Source organism: Synchiropus splendidus, chromosome 10, assembly GCF_027744825.2.
Source record: "Synchiropus splendidus isolate RoL2022-P1 chromosome 10, RoL_Sspl_1.0, whole genome shotgun sequence".
NCBI classification, from domain to species: domain Eukaryota; kingdom Metazoa; phylum Chordata; class Actinopteri; order Syngnathiformes; family Callionymidae; genus Synchiropus; species Synchiropus splendidus.
Window position 1 is genome coordinate 3,184,486 of NC_071343.1, and position 19,494 is coordinate 3,203,979.

At 44.3% G+C, this 19,494-nt stretch overlaps 1 protein-coding gene across 5 annotated transcripts; it reads left to right on the top strand.

Annotated features, from left to right (window-relative positions):
* Nucleotides 1-1,837: 1,837 nt before the first annotated feature.
* sp3a (sp3a transcription factor) lies at nt 1,838-13,450 on the top strand. Of its 5 annotated transcripts, XM_053877880.1 has the most exons (10): nt 1,838-1,995; nt 2,298-2,414; nt 3,165-3,260; nt 3,629-4,844; nt 6,144-6,330; nt 6,424-6,620; nt 7,937-9,518; nt 10,984-11,051; nt 13,091-13,232; nt 13,363-13,450. In XM_053877880.1, exons 2-7 carry the CDS (start codon nt 2,346-2,348, stop codon nt 8,224-8,226), a joined length of 2,055 nt encoding a protein of 684 aa, XP_053733855.1. In that variant the 5' UTR covers nt 1,838-1,995; nt 2,298-2,345; the 3' UTR covers nt 8,227-9,518; nt 10,984-11,051; nt 13,091-13,232; nt 13,363-13,450. The 5 variants fall into 5 exon arrangements, with proteins under 5 accessions (XP_053733855.1, XP_053733858.1, XP_053733856.1 ...); XM_053877883.1 differs by lacking the exon at nt 3,165-3,260 and having other exon boundaries at nt 13,363-13,449; XM_053877881.1 differs by lacking the exons at nt 13,091-13,232; nt 13,363-13,450 and adding an exon at nt 13,066-13,084.
* Nucleotides 13,451-19,494: the final 6,044 nt, after the last annotated feature.

Here is a 19,494-nt window from a genome sequence, read left to right on the forward strand (position 1 = left end):
TCTAGTTAATTAGATAATTTGTGATTAATTAATCTCAATTAATCACAGTTTAATGGTATAATAATATTTGCCACAAGAAGCCACATTTTTCAAATTGAATGAATTTGGTATATTTGTATCGAATGAGGTACCCATATATACATTTAAACACCATGGTATATTCAAGTTTTTATATCTCCTTATTTAAACTCAAGCTATTTTAATGTATATATATATATATATATATATATATATATATATATATATATATATATATATATATGTGTGTGTGTGTCAAATAAATGAATCTGATTATTTATGTCCACGTCAATTTATCAAGGTCATTTTTTATCATTTCAACAGTGAGTGCTGACCAAAGTGCTTTCCACGCAACAATAACACAACTGAAATCATGTTTCGTGACAGTTTTTCTAACATCTCCACCTCCATCTCCATCAGGTGCCTTATTCCACCTGTAATCCCAGGAGGTGACCGAAGGTTTTTGGTCATGATCCTGTTTTCCTGGCCGCAGACTCATCGTCTATTCCGACCACACTCCTCCACTTTCCAGCTCCTCTCTCATGTCCCACCAGGTTCCAGCAGCAGGCTGGTTTCTCTCTGTGGGGTCACGCTGTCTCAGACTAGCCTCTGGGGAAACAGTTGTCAATATGTTAATCGGAAACACTTACAGGACGATGGACTCCTCTCACTCCTGAGTGTGCTGCAACAACAGCAGCACCAGCTCTGGACGGAGCTGAGGAGGATCTTTCAAGCGTTACTTCGTTGTAAAGAAGTAAAATACCATAAACAACACTGGTTAAACGTTCACAGAAAACATGACGTGATCGTCTCCTAATTTAATAAGCTCTGATATAGCCATATACCATGACTAGTACTTTATTTTAAAGGGTTTTAAACAGAGTAAAGTTATTGTTGAGGGTGGAGTATGAAGAGCTAAATAAGCGTAATGATAAATAATCTTTCAGTTTATTGGGAGGGCAGCTCAGTGATTCATCTGTCTGGCAGCAACAGGTCTAAAGAGAACGTGGCCGGATTCTGCCCAGGGCTTGTAGCTTATTTGACTTTTCCCTTTAACTTGAAGGTCTTTGTTGCAATTGTTGATATGTTTCCAAGGACTCCCGGAGCAAGACGGATATAGCTGCGAGCTTTTTCTGAAGCTGTTTCCATTGGCCTGTGTTTACCTGACACTTGGATTGACAGTAGAGTGATTGGAAATATCCACCACTCACTGCCATGAGCTCCTAAGTGCACGGAAAGTGCTTTTGTCTGGCTGTAATGGGCCAAGTTTGAATTGAAGGTTGAGAGAAATAGCCTCACTGCATCCGCACACGGTGAGGAACTGACACACCACAAATAATACTCAGAAGTGGGGCCCTGATAGCATCACGGACGGCTACAAAAGGCGCGCACGCGCTCATCTCCACGCACTCGCACGAGGGTGTAATGTGCACGGGAGCTGTGAGGGAATGGATCCAGTCAGGTCGTGTACTTGTAGTGATCAATGCAGAGATCTGTCACAACAATGTGCTTTTTAGCCTCAGACTTGACACACACAATATCCATCTATCCATCAGTTGATTGTATCATGGATGCGCAAATAATAGTAACAGATTAGATTTAAAAAGTGTACAAAACTATGGTGTTTATAAATGCCAATTCAAACGCTTAAGATTTGAATAATAGTCATCCAGCTGAACTAGTGCCGTTTGCTGTGATTCCGTCATGAATGATTGACATACGAATCGTCAAATAACATCGCACTATTCAAATTGCTCGTCCAATCCGCCTTGGAAGGGACGGCGGGATTTCCGGTTTGTGACGTAAACCCTCCCAGTCAACAGTGCAGGCCCCACCCTTTGTGTTACCTCCCGCCCGTCAATCAAAATACAACAATATTCTTTTGACGTTTTTCTCCCATTTTGCGCAAAAGCAATCAATAAAAATATCCGAAAATGCCGAGAGGATTCTGACGGACAGGACGTCGAGCAGTGACCGGTATGTAACGGCGGTCTTCTTCTCCACGGGAGGCATCCCTGGCTAAATTAGCCTCCTAGCATGCTAACGGGCATTCTCATTGGCGATAGTGCTAATCAGCTCCGGCTAAGTTAGCCGCGGTTGCTAACTAGATTAGCTTGTTTGGGGGTGAGCACAAGCGAACGAAGCTAATTACGGGTCCATCCGTGTGCACAAATGTCGCCAGTCGCTCTCACGGGCTCCTAGCTGTGTAATGGTAATAGTTGGAAGAAAGACGGCGCTTGCTTTAGCCACGTTAGCTGACACTTCTCCTGTTCTTGTAGTTCTCCGGCCGCATCTCTGCGCTAGAAAGTCAAACCCAACCAGAGAACATGTCGGCTTTGGACGTGGGAAGCGGTCAGCACGACTTCTTAAACCACGAAGAGAACAAAGGCGGCGAGGTAAGAAGAATGCGACGCTCGTTTTGCCGCTGCCGCTGGCAGATGGTTTTTCATTGAAATGTTCTCGGAGCGTTGATGTGAACTCCTCAGGCAACACTGTGTTCAAAGCCCGCCTTCCAGCGATAGGCAGCAGCATCCACCCTGCTTCCAATACTACCTCTTATATGGGACACTACTGTAGCCAAGTACGGTGTTAAGTGGTAGAAACGATCTCAAGGTATTTCGTCTGTCTGTGTCAGAGAGACCAGTCGCATCACATGTTCCGTAAAATCACTTTATCACTCTTAACTGCAGGGATGTGTTGCCTACTTTTCCAGTAGGATGGTTTGTAAACAACCTGTATGAAAACCATTTGACATTCTCAACTCCTTGTTCAGTGGCCACCAGTACAATGTTTGAATGTTTGAAGATCTGCTTTTGTCTATAGTAATTTAACAAACATAGGAAAAATGTTTGGATCAAAAGATTACTGTAATAGTACAGAACCTTTCCCTACGATTCTGTTTTAGTCTTCATCACCACTCACACATTTCTCAAGCCATTCAAACGTCCAATTACAACAAACAAAATCGTGGATCAAGGACTAGATATTTATCATGCGGCTGAGTTGTGTTTTTTGAACCCAGTTTCGTCCTGTTGTTGCCGGAGGAGCTCTGTTAATGTCGTGTTCTCAAGGATGATGAACCTTTTGTCGTGGCCTGGACTAATGGCAGCTCAATCTGCTTCCTTTAAACTCACTCATGGCATTAGGATGCTCAGCCCTCCTCTCTTGACCTACTAGCAACTACCTGCACTAGTGTTGGCTCACCATCATCAGATGTGGACAGAGGTGCTGCTGCGGATGTGGTAAGTCAGCACCTCTGACAGTGTTGACAGAACAGTCGTGGAGTGTTGTGAACAGTAGCATAGATGAGCTCTTGTTTGTGCTCTTATTGGTGTAATGTCCAAATAAAGTTATGCGCTACTGATTGCTAACTTATTGTTTGATCACTTTCTGTCGATTCCTGATTTGTCTGCACACAGCAATGCATCGTCATGAATCATCCACATGAGTGATCAGATGAGCCACTGTGTAGAGGGAAGTTGTCACTTGTCATTTCCTTGTGACCTTTCTACGAGAATTGACCTTGTCTTGGGTGTGTTTGTTGACTAACAAAACAAAACAATGGTTTTCTTAAGGTCGACTCTGTGCTTGTCTGAACTCTGTCTTTTAGGCAGCTGATCCTGCGCAGCTCACATCTACTGATAAGTGGGAGGTGGTGACTCCATCCGCTACGTCGAAGGAAGAAATGATACAGATCCCAAGCCAAGGATTATTGACATCCAATGGACAGTATGTTCTCCCGCTCCAAAACCTACAGAGTCAGCCCATCTTTGTGTCGTCGACCATGGACTCCTCTTCTGCCAATTCAGTGCCTAATATTCAATACCAGTTAATTCCTCAAATTCAGACAGCTGATGGACAGCTGAGCTTCTCCACCGCTGGCATGGACGGCCAGACTCTAAGTCAGGATGCTTCCGGACAGATTCAGATCTTACCCGATGGCAGTGTGACGTCCACTGCAAACATCCTCAACAATAACCAGAACCTCATCACACCAACTGCAAACCTACAGCAGATTCAGGGGATTTCAGTAGGGACTTCCACCTACAACAGCCAGGGCCAAGTTGTTACCAATGTGCCTGTGGGTTTGCCAAGTAACATTACATTCGTCCCCATAAATAGTGTGGACTTGGATGCCCTCGGCCTGTCAGGAGCTCAGACAATAGCGACTGGGGTCACTGCTGATGGCCAGCTAATCATGACCGGTCAGCCTGTAGATGCTTCCGAGAGTCTGGTGAAGGCAGATCAGCTCTCGCAGACATTATCCGGTAACGGCTCCAATGGAAATCCTCAGGGCTTTGTTCCGACGTCGTCCGCTCAGCTGCAGGATACGACAAGCGGGCCTGGTCTGATGACACAAGGCGCCGTAGCGACTGACCAACCCAATTCAAGTACTGGTCTCCAAGAGGGCTATATCCAGCAGAATCAGGAGCAGAACATGCAGGTGTCTTCGACACAACCTATAGTCCAGCTGCAGCAGGTGCCTCTTGCGACCAGTAATGGTCAGGTGGTTCAGTCTGTGGCCTCGGCGGGACAAGGCTTGCAAAATGTGCAGCTCATTAACCCTGGAACTTTCATCATCCAGGCTCAGACTGTCACCCCTTCAGGCCAAATACAGTGGCAGACCTTCCAGGTCCAGGGAGTGCAGAACCTGCAGAACCTTCAGCTGCCTACCACGCCACCGCAGCAGATAACCTTGGCTCCAGTTCAGACCCTGTCACTGGGAGGCAATCCAGTCAGTATCGGGACAGGTTCCATCCCAAACCTTCAGACAGTCACCATCAACTCAGTGGCACAACAGGAGGGAAACGCAGACAGTCATGGAGGTATGTCGTCTCTCTCCCGCACATGTTGATCTCAGCGTGTATGTCACACACAGCGTTGCTTATTGTGGGATGTGTTATTGTCTTGTTAGTTTTATTAGTGTATTGCAATGTTCCCTCTAAGCTGCGTGTGCGCGCAATTGCGCACAGTTGATACGATCTCAGCGCACAAATATGTCTACAATACGCCACAAAAATTAATCCTGAATTGAATATAAACTACTGCAATTTCCGGACTAAAGGGCTTCTTGCCATCCAGACATAAAGCCTTGACACCTGTAAAATTGAGTAGTTTCCACAGGTCCTCCGGTGCAGCGGTGCTTCAGACCGTCCGCCGAGTGACTCCGCAACATACACAATGGAACAAACAGCAACTAGAACAGCTGCTACTTTAAGTGTTTTGGACTGGCTGATGTTTAAGAGCTGATTTCTCTATAAGTCGCTCCTGGTTGGTCAAAATGTGCACATACTCTTCACTGTAGTCAGTGAAAGAAACCTGTTCCTTTTTCATTTCAACCTGATCCACACAGGCTCACTGTTCCATGAGGAGTGGTTACAGAATACGGTGGCCACACGTGGACAAAATTCATTCTCACAACAGACGGATTCAGGAGCCTTATCAATCCGTTTGAGAAAGGATAAATATTTGTTAAAGTTGTTTGAAGTTCTTTGATATCCAGCACCCTCAGTGGTGTCACGTGACTTCAGTGACTAGAGTTACTTTGCTTATTGTATTGGAAGATTCTTCTATCTATATATATATATATATATATATATATATATATATATATATATATATATATATATATATAGCGGACATGAGAGTTATAGGTACTACTATAGTGGTAGATGGCTGTGTGACAGTGGGATACTGGGATACTGTGCTGCTGTAACTGTCGTACGCGATGCCAGCTGGCTGCCATAATTGTCGTATGCTTTGCCCACAGCGACAGGTCACTCACAGTGGTCCAGGTGACTGCTAAAGGGAACATTTGTGTATTGCCATTGATCTGTCTATCAAAGAACAATACAGCGATGCATTTTTATGTTATGGGATTATTCATTAGGGATCTCGTGTTTAAGAGTTAATCGACTGTTACATAGGGCGAGAGGCTGCTTCTGACACTACATGACAGGACACAGACACAGCAGTTCTCTTAGACTGTGAGAGGAAGCACAGGGACAACTGACACAGGTTCACTCCAAGACTTGTCTCTGGCTGTATTCAGACCTTATGGCACATTTCCTGTGAGGCTGACTGTTCTTCTGTGAAATATCTTGTCTTCCTCTCATCCCGCTCAGATATTCGGATAAAGGAGGAGCCCGACACTGGAGACTGGCAGATGAGCGCAGACTCCACTCTCAACCCAAACGATCTGTCCCAGCTCCAGGCTCGACTGATGGACGACGACGACCAGCTGGGCCAGGAAGGCAAGCGGCTGCGCAGAGTGGCGTGCACTTGCCCGAACTGCAAAGAGTCGGGTGGGAGGTGAGCAGCCTCCTCTTTCTGGAGACTTCCACGTCTGCCACTCATCAATGATGGAGAAATCACAGGCTGACTGTGTCTTCCTGCTCTTCTCAGGGGATCCACCATGGGGAAGAAGAAGCAGCACATCTGCCACATCACCGGCTGTGGGAAGGTTTACGGCAAGACATCGCACCTGCGAGCGCACCTGCGCTGGCACTCGGGGGAGCGACCTTTTGTCTGCAGCTGGATGTACTGTGGTAAAAGGTTCACACGCAGTGACGAGCTGCAGCGGCACCGCAGAACACACACAGGTGCCCGTTCTTTCCTCTTTCACTGTTGGCTCATCAGCATCGTTTTGGTGAATCAGTTAGACCTGTTTATTTGTCAGCCTCCACACAAGTCACCAGCATTAACCTGGCTCTGCCTCTTCATCAGAAACCCCTAGTGAGAATTTAAGATCTGTTTCAAATGAAAAGATTTTTTTTATTATTCCAGCCTTAGGTTGCTCCTGTCTCTTTCAAAGCTAGTAAAGTTTGAATGTAGAATTCAGTTAATAAAGATGCACTGATAACGATTCTTTTCCTAAACGACTTATGTATGAGAACTTGCATTTTAGAGTACAGTACCCATTACTTTGGATTCGGTTGAATTCCATCTATATTTGCTGCTATTTGAACCACGTTCCTCGGCATGTTTTTCTTGTACATGGGTGACGATCACCGGTTTTACTGAAGTACGAACACAACTTTAAACTGACATTCAAAAATTGCATGCTGCCACAAAGTGGCATATCGGTGGCTATTTTATGAGTATTATGAGAAACCTGATACCAGGCTTCGTTGCCTCCTCGTTTTGATGAAGGTTTACATCTGGAGTTGGTGGCTCATGCATTCTGAAGTTGCTGTCGGTGCAATCCAAGTTTATGGCTCTCCTATATTGATGTTATTTTGCCATGGAGTATATGTATTGAAATATAAAGCGACAGTTGAGAGAACAAAATTGTTTGAGAATAATGTTATGGTGAATTATCCTGATCAGGATGGGATTGAGCTGATGTCCGTGTACAGTGTAGTTTACAGCAGACTGGATGTTGTCCAGGGTTTCTGCCTGGATTTTGTGGAACTGTGGCGGAGGCCAAAAAAAAACACAGTACACAGCCAGTCAGACAGACACACATTGAAGCAGGACATTTACTGAGTTGGTGACTGTAAAAGAAGTGTTTTTTCATCTTGAGAAGTAGACTTCTCTCCAGTCTGCAGCCGTCCTCACGCAGTCCGTCTCTTCATATCCCTGACCGGAATGTGCATCTTGAGTTCCACAAGCAACACACTTCTGTTCATGTATAATGTTTCTCTCAGGATTTTTCTGTGAAAAACACACCAAAAACAGTCATGTTCATCCCCACCTCTGTGATGTGTTATCTGTTTGTTTCAATGTTTCCACTCTGTTTTAATATGTTTGATCACGTGAGAGTTTTATCTTTAAAAAGGGATCATTTTTCAGGAGGCGTGGCGGCTCATGTAGGCCGTGGCAGTGCGCCACACACATTTGTATGTTGTTGATAACAAACGTTGTGAGCCTCCTTTTTGCCGTGTCATGCCGCTCACCAATATCTTCTCATTCACAGGTGAGAAGAAGTTTGTCTGCCCGGAGTGCTCCAAACGCTTCATGCGTAGCGACCATCTTGCAAAGCACATAAAAACTCATCAGAACAAAAAAGGCGCGAACTCTGGCAGCGCAGTGGTGGCCTCCATGGAATCGGCTGGGTCCTCAGACAGCATCATCACCACGTCAGGCGGCACCACTCTGATCCTCACCAACATCCAGCAGGGCTCCACGAACGCCCAGGACATCCTGGCCAACGCGGAGACGTTGCAGCTCGTCACTACAGTAGCAGCCAACAGCCCCGTGGACTGACAGTGGATCAGCGTGTGAACGTTGTCAATTTATATATATATATATATTTTTTAACACAAAATAATCAGTTCTTATCCACCAAGAGGAGAAAGAGCCGTGATTTTTGTGTTGGGAAAAGACATTGCAGTAAAAACACAAGCAAATGCCTTATTTTGTACAAAAATGGTGTAGTTTGAAAGTATAATGTGCCATTATGTTTGAAAGTACTTTGTCTATTGCAACACCTTTCATAGTTTTCTCCTCATATTTCAGCTCTAATTTCTTTAATCAAGACTAAACTTCACAGCTAAGCTATTTTTATCCAGATGAAGTCGCCCCGTGGCTTCACAGCATGAAGTGTATTCATGTGCTGGTTTGTTTGTATTATACGATTTTATGTCTGTTTTCCATCCCTCCATCGTTGGTGAGCGACCTCCTCTTCTCTATTGTCTGTGAAAACAATCAAACTTTTGCAATGTACCTTCTTTTAGTATGTTATTCTGCCATTGAATATTTTGACTGAAGATGCTTTATATCAGACTTTACATGAAAAGTACCTTTGTGATATGAAACTTCCCGTACGTTTGAAAATGATTCCGTTGTATGTCAATCTAAAATGATTTTTTTTTATTGTTTAATGAAGACAAAAAGCCATTTTTGGAAGGCAAACTGCCAAATTTGACTGTAAACTCAGGGTGAGTTTTAACTGTGTTACTGAAGCTAATCACCCGAAGCTCTTGGGTCCTGTTGTGTCGCTCAGAAACCTTATCTGATGGACCAAATGCTGCGATCTGCCGCTGTGTTATCAATTCTTAATAAATCTCATGTATTGAGTTTTTAAATTGATAAAAAAGAAATGCCCTAATCATTTGCCAGATTTGATTTCACATCTAAAACAGCACTGTTGTCAACACTTTTGTTTGAAGTCATGTTGTGTTAAGTGTCCGAGTCATCTGTTCGTATATATGCCAATGTTTCTACACTCTGTTCTATGTTAATCATTTTTGTTTTTTCCCATGTGATTTTTGAATATGTTTTGTATTATTTTCAACTTCCTTTCATTTGTTCAATCGAATACACGTTCATCCTGCAAAATTTATGTTTTCATTTTTTTCCTCGCCACAGTGAACAAGAATCGATAGCCGTATAGTTTGCCATATTGTTTGAGTCACTCAGTGGCGCAACTAAGAACACATTTTGTTCTTTCACCTACGTTCTTTGCTTTGCATTCAGCCGGTGAGCTGCGCCACACGGTCGTGACCCGGAGCTGCCGTCCAGCAGATGTCACCACAGGCACGGGAGCCAGTCCAGAGGTATGTTTGACGTTTGACCTTTCGCCTTGTGCTTTGAAACAGACATGGGTGCTAAGAAGGCCCTGCAGAGGAGAGCAAGCCTTCAGTTAACCTGGAAGGTCAGGGACGGTCGGCTTCTGCAACAAAACCCAAACTCCTGAGAAAGTTGTGGTCAGCTTCAAACCTCCAATCTGGGCACTGAAGACTGTTAAATCCTTTGCTTGCATGTCGTCTGCCCATAGAGTTTAGTTTTCTAGAAAATCTATACCTTCACCCGTTTTCCTTAGGCTGAATTTTTGTGTCCCACTTTGGTGCCGCAGTGGTCTCCACCCTGCCTGCACTCTCTTCTTCACCCCCCTTCATCTCCGTCCATCACTCTAGATGATTATCCCCACGTATTCACACGCCTTTCCGCCTCTTCTCCCACAGTGAAAGCCATTTAGAAACTGACACAGCGTACCTTGTGAACAGCTGGTTAGTCAGGGTGCTGTGGTTCAGCGTCTCAGAGGGAAGCCTTTTGTTTTGACTCTTATAAGATGCCTGACCGTGTCCCCATCACTGCCACGTTTCGCTGTTAAAACACAAGGTCGTGGGATCAAATGAAAAATCTGGCTGGGGTGAATGCTGATCTTGCAACACGAGTTTGAGGGTGATTCTCTTGAGTGGAGAACGGTGCATCAAAATAATCTGTCATTTCCAGTGGAGGCTTTGAGATTGCACTGTAGTTACGCTTTTTCACATTTGTTTCTGGACCCAGGGGCTGTGGTCCTCCTGTGTCCCAGGTTAACGTTAAAGTTAGTCATCACCTTAGGATCTAACCTTATGTAACTCCAAGGTTTGGTTTTGTAATAAGCTGTTATTCACCAACCAGTTGTGAGTCATGCAGCACCTAGTAGCTCATTGCTCTACTGAACCGTGTTGGACTTTTGGAGCCTGAAACTGGGCCTTGATTCGACACGTATGAGCCGACGGTAACTCTTGCGATACAACAGTTTTAATCTCAGCAATTGACACCCTAAGTGCAGCTGTAGGACACGGTTGCTGTGAACTGAATTGAACACTGAAAGGCTTTATGGAATAGATCCGCGAAGAGCAGATGCTTCTTCCCCAGTTGAACCATTTCACTTCAAAAGGTGGACCACCACGTTCAACAAGACGCTGGCCTTCCTTTCATTAGCATAATTTAATGAATCCCATTCATTGTAATGCAATGCCAAGTGCAGCAGGAATATGCAATGACAGTTTGAGTTAATGAAATGTGTTAACGGTATCATCATTTACTTGTATGTTAATTAGTCCAATTAATTTCCCTCGCTCAGTAATCTGAATATTGTAATAATCTTTGCTCCCCTGCAGGAATGAAATCCTCCTCACACACACACACACACACGTCTGGGACACAAAGAATCTAGTTTGGCGGGATTCATGGGTGTAAGCGATTTTAGCTGTTTGATATTAACAGTGTTTTTTTTCTCCTTTATTTTAGTGACACAGATGAGGTGGTGTTGGTTCAGGTAGTAGGTGGAGGTGGGATGGACGCTACACTGTACACAGGTAAAAGTCTTATTATATGTTGTGTTTTTATGTCAAAGTTTGTTTTATGTCTTTAGGCAATACAGTTGTTTTGAAGTGTGCTCCAGTTGTAAATACGATGAGGCTTCACTGACCTTCATGCTGATGTTTGAAGATGAGTGAAGCACATTTGGCAACATTTGAATTGAACATTGTCCAGGAGAAAAATGTAAATATACATGGTTGAAATGTATCTTTGTAGCAATGTGTTTGGAGATTGATTTAATTGCACTGTCTTATTATTATTATTATTATTATAATAAACATAAAGTCTTGGTTTCTCACCATGCTGTCTCACTGAAAATAATGAAACCACATGCAATTTCAAGTGTGAAATTAAAATTCTTAGCAGTCATAAAACGATACAGCGCAAAACTGTTTTTATTTCTGTCCATGATTGAGTTTTTGACCAATAGCAGCCCAGAAAATGTCACTTTATGTTTTGATCCTCTTGATGTGATAACTTGTGCTTTCACCTTGAAAGTTCTGGTCCAAAATGGTGCTGATATTTATGTTTGGCTTTGTTTATTTCTTCCTTTAGTTTTTCATTTGGATTTAAATCATTCCGCATTAAAACCCTACCGACAAAACAACACTGATGTGTGAAGGACCGGTGGAACTGGGATGTGCTCTTAAGTACTTCATATAGAAGTCAATTCTTACCAATGAAGTTCGAAACTTTCGGAACTAAAACTATTCTTGTATATTTGGATGTTTTAGGGTGAGAGTCTGTTCCACTTCTTATGATTATGTCGAGTTATCAATCAGTCTTTTGACAGCACAAAAAGCTTTTCTTCCATGAGCTCTTTTGAGTGGCGACCCTATTGTAGATGGTCCCTTGAAATCGTGCAAAATTCAAACCTCAGCCACGACGAAATACTGTAATCATGAAGTGGTTTTTGCAACTGTAGAGAATTCTAAATCCCTTCTCAGTTGCTGGGCGATGGTGCGAACTGCTTTCTGCTGTGATTTACTTTATTATCCTGTCCTAAACACACCAAACATGCCAGTAAAACGGTGCTTCTTTTTCGTCTCGGTCTCACCAGTTTTAACTGTTTCCCAGTTGTTGAGAGGCAGGACTGCAATTTTGCAAAATGACTATTATTTGCCTTTCTCGTCGAATCAACAACTTGAAAGTACAGTGCGATAAATTGTTGTTCCTCTGCAGCTGTAAGTGTCTTCTGCAGGAAGTCTTCCTCTTTTCATACGAATGTTTATCTTTACATTAGTTATTTGAATCCTTCAGAGATCCGCAGCTTGTCCTTGATCAACTGCAGAAGACAGACAATAGCACATATCATTTTCCCCCGGCATGGAAACGCAGCATGGATCAACTCAATAGCCTTATATTCCCCGTCTACTCAATGTGGCCAATTTAGCAGAAGGTCAGCACTTTTTTATTCCACGGACAATTTGGTGACCTCCCCCGTGAGCCCCAGCAGGACCCGAGGAGGCAAACGCAAGGCTCCAGATGAAAAGGGCCTGTATTGACGTTGTGTTTAGGCCTGAACTTCTCAAGGTGAACGGGCTCCCGGTGTGGGACGATGGCGCCATTATGCAAAGCCGCGCTGGTGGCCGACGGCGGCGCACTTGCAGATCAATTTTGTCACATTAGCTCTTTTGCGCTCGGCCGTCGTGTCGTGGCGCGTAATTAAATTGTTGCCGATGTTCTGGGGGCGAATCATCCTTCCACATGCAGAGATTCCATTCCCGGTTGCAAATTAGGCGCTTGGCGTTGCAATGTCATGGTTTAACCAGACTTAAGAAACGGAATTAGGATAAGTACGCTCCTCTCTCCTCATTGCGGACTCATTATGTGTTTTCCCCGTGGAGCCAACTGTGAAAATGGGACGCACAATAGCGACTGTTGACAACTGCATTGTGCCCACTAAACGCAGCCACACCGTGCTCTTTTTTTTCAGTTAACCATAATGTTGAGCAGATCCATGTTAAACAGCAGCTATGTTCCCTCCATTCTTACATCATCTTCCCACAGCTGTGCTCCTCATCTTGTCGTACAGAAGATGGGACGTGTGCAGGTGTCGCCGACACAGCGAGGTCACACTGGCGTCCCTGTGGAGAACAAATGGCCGTCTCAAGACCCTCCTGAGTGGCAACCGTGATGGCTCTCAGTTGCTCTCGTCCCTGGCAGCTCTGACACAGGTAATGTGCATGCGCGGCGACGCAGCCGGGGATGGCCGGCGCAGACAATGATGTACATATCATTTTCCTCCCTGACTGATTGAAGACTGTAATCTGTGCTGGACTTTCTTTCTGATTACACACGTCTCAGGGAGCAAAACAAGGAGTCGGAGCTGGCGGCGGGGCCTGGTCTCATCCCAGGCTTTCAGCCTTCAAGAGGACTGAAGTCCGTCTTTAAGGTGAGCTCAATTTTCCTCCTATTTTACTCCATTGTTAGGAGTGTCGGATAGAATGCATCTGGCAGATAGTGGTCAAACAGGCGCTGTCTGGAAGTGATGGCAACGGATGGCAAGGTCATTCCATCTACTGCTCCGCCGAATGTTTACGGGAGCTGCTCGGAAATAGAGGTGAGGAATTTTTACGTTCTTGACATCACACTGTGGAATACAGCTCGACAGACGGTCCACTTTCAAACGGATTCCCGATTTCATGAATGGCCAGTTCAGATCCGTGTTTGTCTTTTCATTTCCGTAACAAGTGACTGAGCCGGATTGATGTTGTGACGACAAGTACATTGTTTTTAAGCTTATGTTAATTTAGGGCCACAATAATGGTGCGTTCCAGTCCTCTGATGACATGATGTAAGAAAGTGGGAGAGTCCTCTCCACCATCCAAAATGGCTTCCCTGAATCGAAACAGGCAAACAATGATATGGCAAAAGAAACTAACACATTCCAAGAATTTCGTCTTCCCTCTATTTCCTTTTCTCGTCGCAAACGGAAGACATATTTATCAAGCTAACATTCGTAGCTTTCGTGGATGTTGCCATCCTGTTTTCCAATACCTGGAACGCATTGAACCTGGTCCTTCTGCTGCTCACAAGCTACTACAGCTCAAACAAATACAAAGCGAATACACAGAAGTTCGGGAGGCTACGACTCGTGGTGCAGTGTTTACCCTGTAGATTTGTGACTTGCATTCCTTCCTAAACCACGGCAGTATTTTAATCACAATCTGCTCCTTTCCTCGATACACTAACCTCTGCTCCGTCACGTGGAGCTCGGGAACCAAAAGGGAAGGTGGCGGTGCCAGTCTGTGCTGTGCAGACCGCTCCGCCCGCACCTCTATAGCCTGGGGTGGCCAACTTATGTCTTCATGTAAAATGGCAGCGACGTGTGTGTTGACAACAGGTCAGGTCTTTGCAGAAGGTAGCCAGCACATTACGAGGCCGCTCTCTGGGGAGAAGTAATGGGTTCTGGGCAATTGACCAACCTGCCATGCTTTACTGCACCTGCACTGAGTTAGAGCTGTCATCATTACCACTTCCGCCGTCGCCCCCCACACACAGCCAGCCGCCCAGACACTCCCTCTTCCAGCGATACTTCACTTTAGTGGAATATTTTCACTTTTCCATCATGCATCTCTCCGCACGACAGAGAGGACAGTCAGATCTAACGCAGCAAGGTAACCTCTATCAGCCCCGCGCTCAAACATAATGTTCCCAGAATGGGCCGCCGCCACATCTTTACTTGAACTTCTCAGATGCAAAACCACGTACTTGAGAAGTCTTGAATCGGCTTTAAAAGGGTTGTTACTGGAGGGTAAGGTGGGAATCACTGCAGTAAGATCGAAGGGAGACCAAGGAGGTCTGTAAAGGAACAAGATAATTACGTGATTTAAATGGATTTATTGAGATGCCCCTGAATTAGCCCAAGCCGTAGCACATGAGGACCCTAAAGTGAGATGCATGGCATCATTCAGACGCTCATTTATTACTGTATTTATGGTGTGCATTCTCACGTATACGCAACTATTGTCTTCATAAGTGGCGAGTGTGAATGTAAAGCAGAGGCCTCTCTGACATGCAGATGTTTTCTTCCTCCCACACTTTTCGCACATCAGTATTGGCTGGATCCAAACTGAGCCGCTCTGAAACTGAAGGAGACGAACTTTACATTGTGCCAGAAAAAGGAATGGAAATTATGGGCAGTGTCAGATAATTGAGCTTGTCGTCAAAGACATGTTAATAACAGGCGGAGATGCAGAAGACTTGTCACTCGGTGCCGGGGGTGACAGACTCGCTCGGCTGTTGATGAGCTGTTTTAGAGAGGAAATTGTTCCACGCAAACACCATCGTCATTACGAGCTGGCAAGCTGCTCGCTTGTGTACCCAATTCTGCTTGAACTGACAGAATCCAATTGACCGTCACATATTCATGCACTTTATTTTCTTTATTCTCGCCAACAATACAGATAATTACTGCACCAAGTAAAACTGAAAATAGAATTTGCAGCCTCCCACAAAACAATGCCGGAGCTGTCTCAGCAACATGTCGTAGGAGAGCTACTGTACAAGTATCCGACGTCGAATCCACACTGCGCCATGCTTTGATGCTGACCCGCTCTTTACGGCCTTTGTCAGGTGGCGCCCCCTGTGCTGTATTTTATGGCACGAGGACTTGCCTCACATCTTTTAGTTTATTAAACTTTTGGAAGGACGATATTAAAAATGATTTTACTAGTTTAATGAAGTTGCTAACAGGGTTTAAATAGATAGATAAAAAGGTGAAATGAATTTAGCAAGAACGGAGATGCCGATTAAATGCCGTTCTGTCCTTGATACACTGCATTATGTGTTGAATATTATATTGTATAACATTTGAGGCCGATGCTGAATGAATTGCCAAATGAAATTTAAAATGCTTTTCAGACGCCCAATAATACAGAACGTCCAAGGTGGTTAAGATTTTTACAATTTTATAGAGTAGATATTGCATAAATAGTAAGAAACATAGTTACATACATTTATTGAAGAAAGCTGATATTTAGAATTTTTTTGGACATTTTTAAAATATTCATTATATATTATAATAGGCTGATAGAAGATAGTTCGCTGTCCAAGACTGCAACACTGTCTGCAGTCAACAGTCAAAATCATTTCAACTTGTGTTGAACCGTGCCAGTTCGGTCTCCAGCCACGGAGCTGAAGTGGAGGATTGTGTTGACAGATTTTGATGGCGCTTTGCGTATGGGGTAGTGGGTCAGTCTCGTACAGCTGTCTTTGCACGGTGTTTGATCAAGTCACAGGCCACTATTATATAATACATAATACTATACTGTATAATAATGTTGCCTTATGTTCACTATTTATAGGTCTTAAAAATATCAGATCAGACTGAATATAGATGGAAATAAAAACACAGTTGAAGTATAGGCAATGATAGAAGGAGGAAGAAGATGCTCTGCCGTAGGCACCTGAAGAAGGTGAGACTAGCTTTTGACCCAGTACCGCGCCCTGCCTGTATTAAGATGTGCTTTAATGAAAGTGATAATAGTACTCATAATTATACATTTTAACTTTGTGTGTTAGTAATTGAATGTAACGTCCACAATACTCGAGACAGTAACTTAAATGATGACTGTAAAGAGTCGGAGTGTGGGGCACTGGTGACTTTTCAGCGCCTTCCTCTCGCTGTAATGTCTAAAAGCGGCTGAAAGCTTTGGTTGACAGATGTGAGGATTTGTGACTTCAAAGGTGTCATTGCTTCACTATTATCTCTGGATATCATGTTGAAAAGTATTCCTTTAAAAATAAAATGGTGTTAGTACATTATTCCTGAGAGTCATTTCTCCGCTCAGTTGTGGCTTTTTCATTCCTGTTTTATGTGCTGTGTTTTTCCCGATTCCCTGAGCTCTGTTATTTCTAGTATTAAATCCTGTTTGTTTCTGTTAGCCGGGCAAATGATCAACTTCTGACTTGGCGGAGTTCCTTGCTCAGATCACAAATCCCCTCAGGATTTATTAAATGTAGCGAGAAAGCAAAAGGGCCCTTTCCTCTGATGCTGCTTCCCTCGCAGTCTCTCAGACCCCGAGCCACATCTGCTGCGTCACCTCATTAATAAGGATCCTTTCCGGGCTCCGTGTCTGAGCTCCGTGTTTTCTGGTGAACTTTGACTTTGTTTGGCGTCCCGCTGTGAGGACAGCGTGCGGCCGCTTGGCTAATGTAAAGGGACACTCTAGTGCCGCTGTCCAACAAGTCATTCGTTATCTGAGGGAAATGTGTCCGTCCAGAGGTGAGGGCGGCTTTGTGCTCTCAACCGGGCCACCTCTCAGCCTTTGTGCCGGTAACAAGCTCAGCTCAGGCTCCAGCGAAGCGAGAAATTGTAAACTCTCCGGAGAGGCCCAGTGAAGAGATAAGGGCTTAGTGTTTGCTGGCAATGTGCATGTGGATGAATCAGATAGAGCCCAGTCCCACGCCAGAATGGGAGTCATGATACCTCCCCTTCTATGGAGAGTTATGTTTAATCCCCTTTGCCTCTGTATTCACTTGCAAATATTCCTGTCACCATTAATATGTATTAACACCCTTCACACACAGTTCAATACAGATTTATCGGAGTCTATTCCCCCCCTCCTTGTGCGCGCCATCATCTCTCCGCGCCTCCTGAACCGGGGGTCTTTTACAAACAAGAATGGACCTGAATGTGCTGCTGATGTTCAAGCAGCAAATCTCAGGCCGCAGACGCGGCGGGGTGTCGTCTTCACGCCGCCGATAGTCCGCAGCTCCACAGCGCAGAATTTTTTATCTGAATTCACACACTTGTTTGCGTCTTTAAATTTCTTTCTGTCATTTAATACATCATTATTATCGTCTTCTCTTCATCTGGTCGTCGTATTTATTGATGTGTACGGCCCAGTGTTCTGGAACGTAGGGGCTTTTGCTCGACTGCCACTAGAGTGCGCTCTATTCGTGGAGCCAATAATAATAGGGTTGATCCCCATGGGGCAGCATAGGGCTAGTAGTGTCATGGTTTATGGGGCCATTGGAGCGTGTCAAACTCGAGGCGTGGGGGCCAAATCTGAGCCGCCGCGACATTTTAAAGTGGCCTGCAGGAGCTTTTCTGAAGCCTTAGTACCAAAGGGGCTAGAAATAACTGCGTGTGAGCTTTGTTGTACTGAGGCATGTACCAGGGATCAGATGAGTTGTCAGTGCTGCAGAAGGACAGTTTATTTGTGTAAAAACAAAGAAGCTTAATGTTGAAATTAACCTTCAATAATCAATATGGAGAATATTCTTTCTCTTCTTCAGTAAATGTACATTTGAATAGACCCACGGCTTGGACTTGTATCAAATCTATTTTTTATATATTAACTGTATTTTTTATTCAGGTAGGGTTATGGGTATTTAAAATTTGACAAACCATGAATGTATAAAATACAGCACTGGCTGTAACCTGTTGCTAACCCCGCGCCCTTTGTAGCTGGGACATGTTTGAAACCCTGAGGTGCCCTTCAGTCTGCGAGGTAATATGTCAAGCTCAAGCTTGCTTGATTTACTTTATGCTCTGGTTTCCTCCTCCAAGCCAAACACCTATATTTTGGTAGCCAGAAATTGCCCTTAGTTGCAGTTATAAGTGATGATCAGCCTCTTAGTTTTAGTTTAGTATTCATAACCGTCACCAGCGAAATGTTTTCGCCGTCTAGCGCAGGCGCGAAGATAACCTGCCGTATCAGTCTATCTGATCCACGCAACAATTCTGCTTATTAATCCCCATAATTCTATGACGTCCTCTGCTTAGTAATGTTAGGCCACTTCTGAATTACAGCTGTGGGCACAGTCTAACAAGATCAGGGCTGTTGGAAGGGATTTGTGTGAGATCGTCTGATGGTGGCGGTCTAATCCCGACAAAGCCCTGAGAGACTCATTACAGCCTGGTGAGGCCTTAAGTCTGTTGTGCTTGCATTAAAGCAGCCAAGAAGTGACTGTCAGTTTCCTGCCTGCGCCCAAATCAAGCTGTCAATTACCACAAAGTGTTTATGGAAATTACATGTTTGTTAACATGCTGGAAAAATGTGCTTTCGGCTCAAGCAGCATGCGTTCGGAGAAACAATTTTGTGCGGAAATCACCTTTCAAATGGATGAAGATGATCCTCATCAGATCACAGACAGGAGACATTTTAACTCTGCCCGTTCCGAGTCGTGTTGGTAGCGCCAGACAGGGAGGAAACACAACTAACAATCAAAGGTGCAGCCCATGCATGATGCTATACTTTTGTTTATTAAGACATTTCAGTCGGCCGCCTTTGTCTCTCTCACAGATGCCACCGGGAGCTGCAGCTCCCGAATCTGACAAGTAAAACAATGAGTTGAGACTTTCTGAAATCAAATGCGCTTTTAGGGAAATGTGCGCCGCTTCACTAAAATTGTGGCTGCGTTGCTGCTCTTAGCTGTTGACAACAAGACTGCTCTGATCGTCTGAATCCTAAAAGGGAGTTTGCTTGT

Bases quoted from the DNA above. Each gene is read 5' to 3' on its own strand.
- sp3a (XM_053877880.1), top strand. From the start codon at position 2,346: ATGTCGGCTTTGGACGTGGGAAGCGGTCAGCACGACTTCTTAAACCAC. The intron at 3,261-3,628 runs GTAAGTCAGCAC...TCTGTCTTTTAG, and splicing joins GAGGTGCTGCTGCGGATGTG to GCAGCTGATCCTGCGCAGCT. The intron at 4,845-6,143 runs GTATGTCGTCTC...CATCCCGCTCAG, and splicing joins AAACGCAGACAGTCATGGAG to ATATTCGGATAAAGGAGGAG.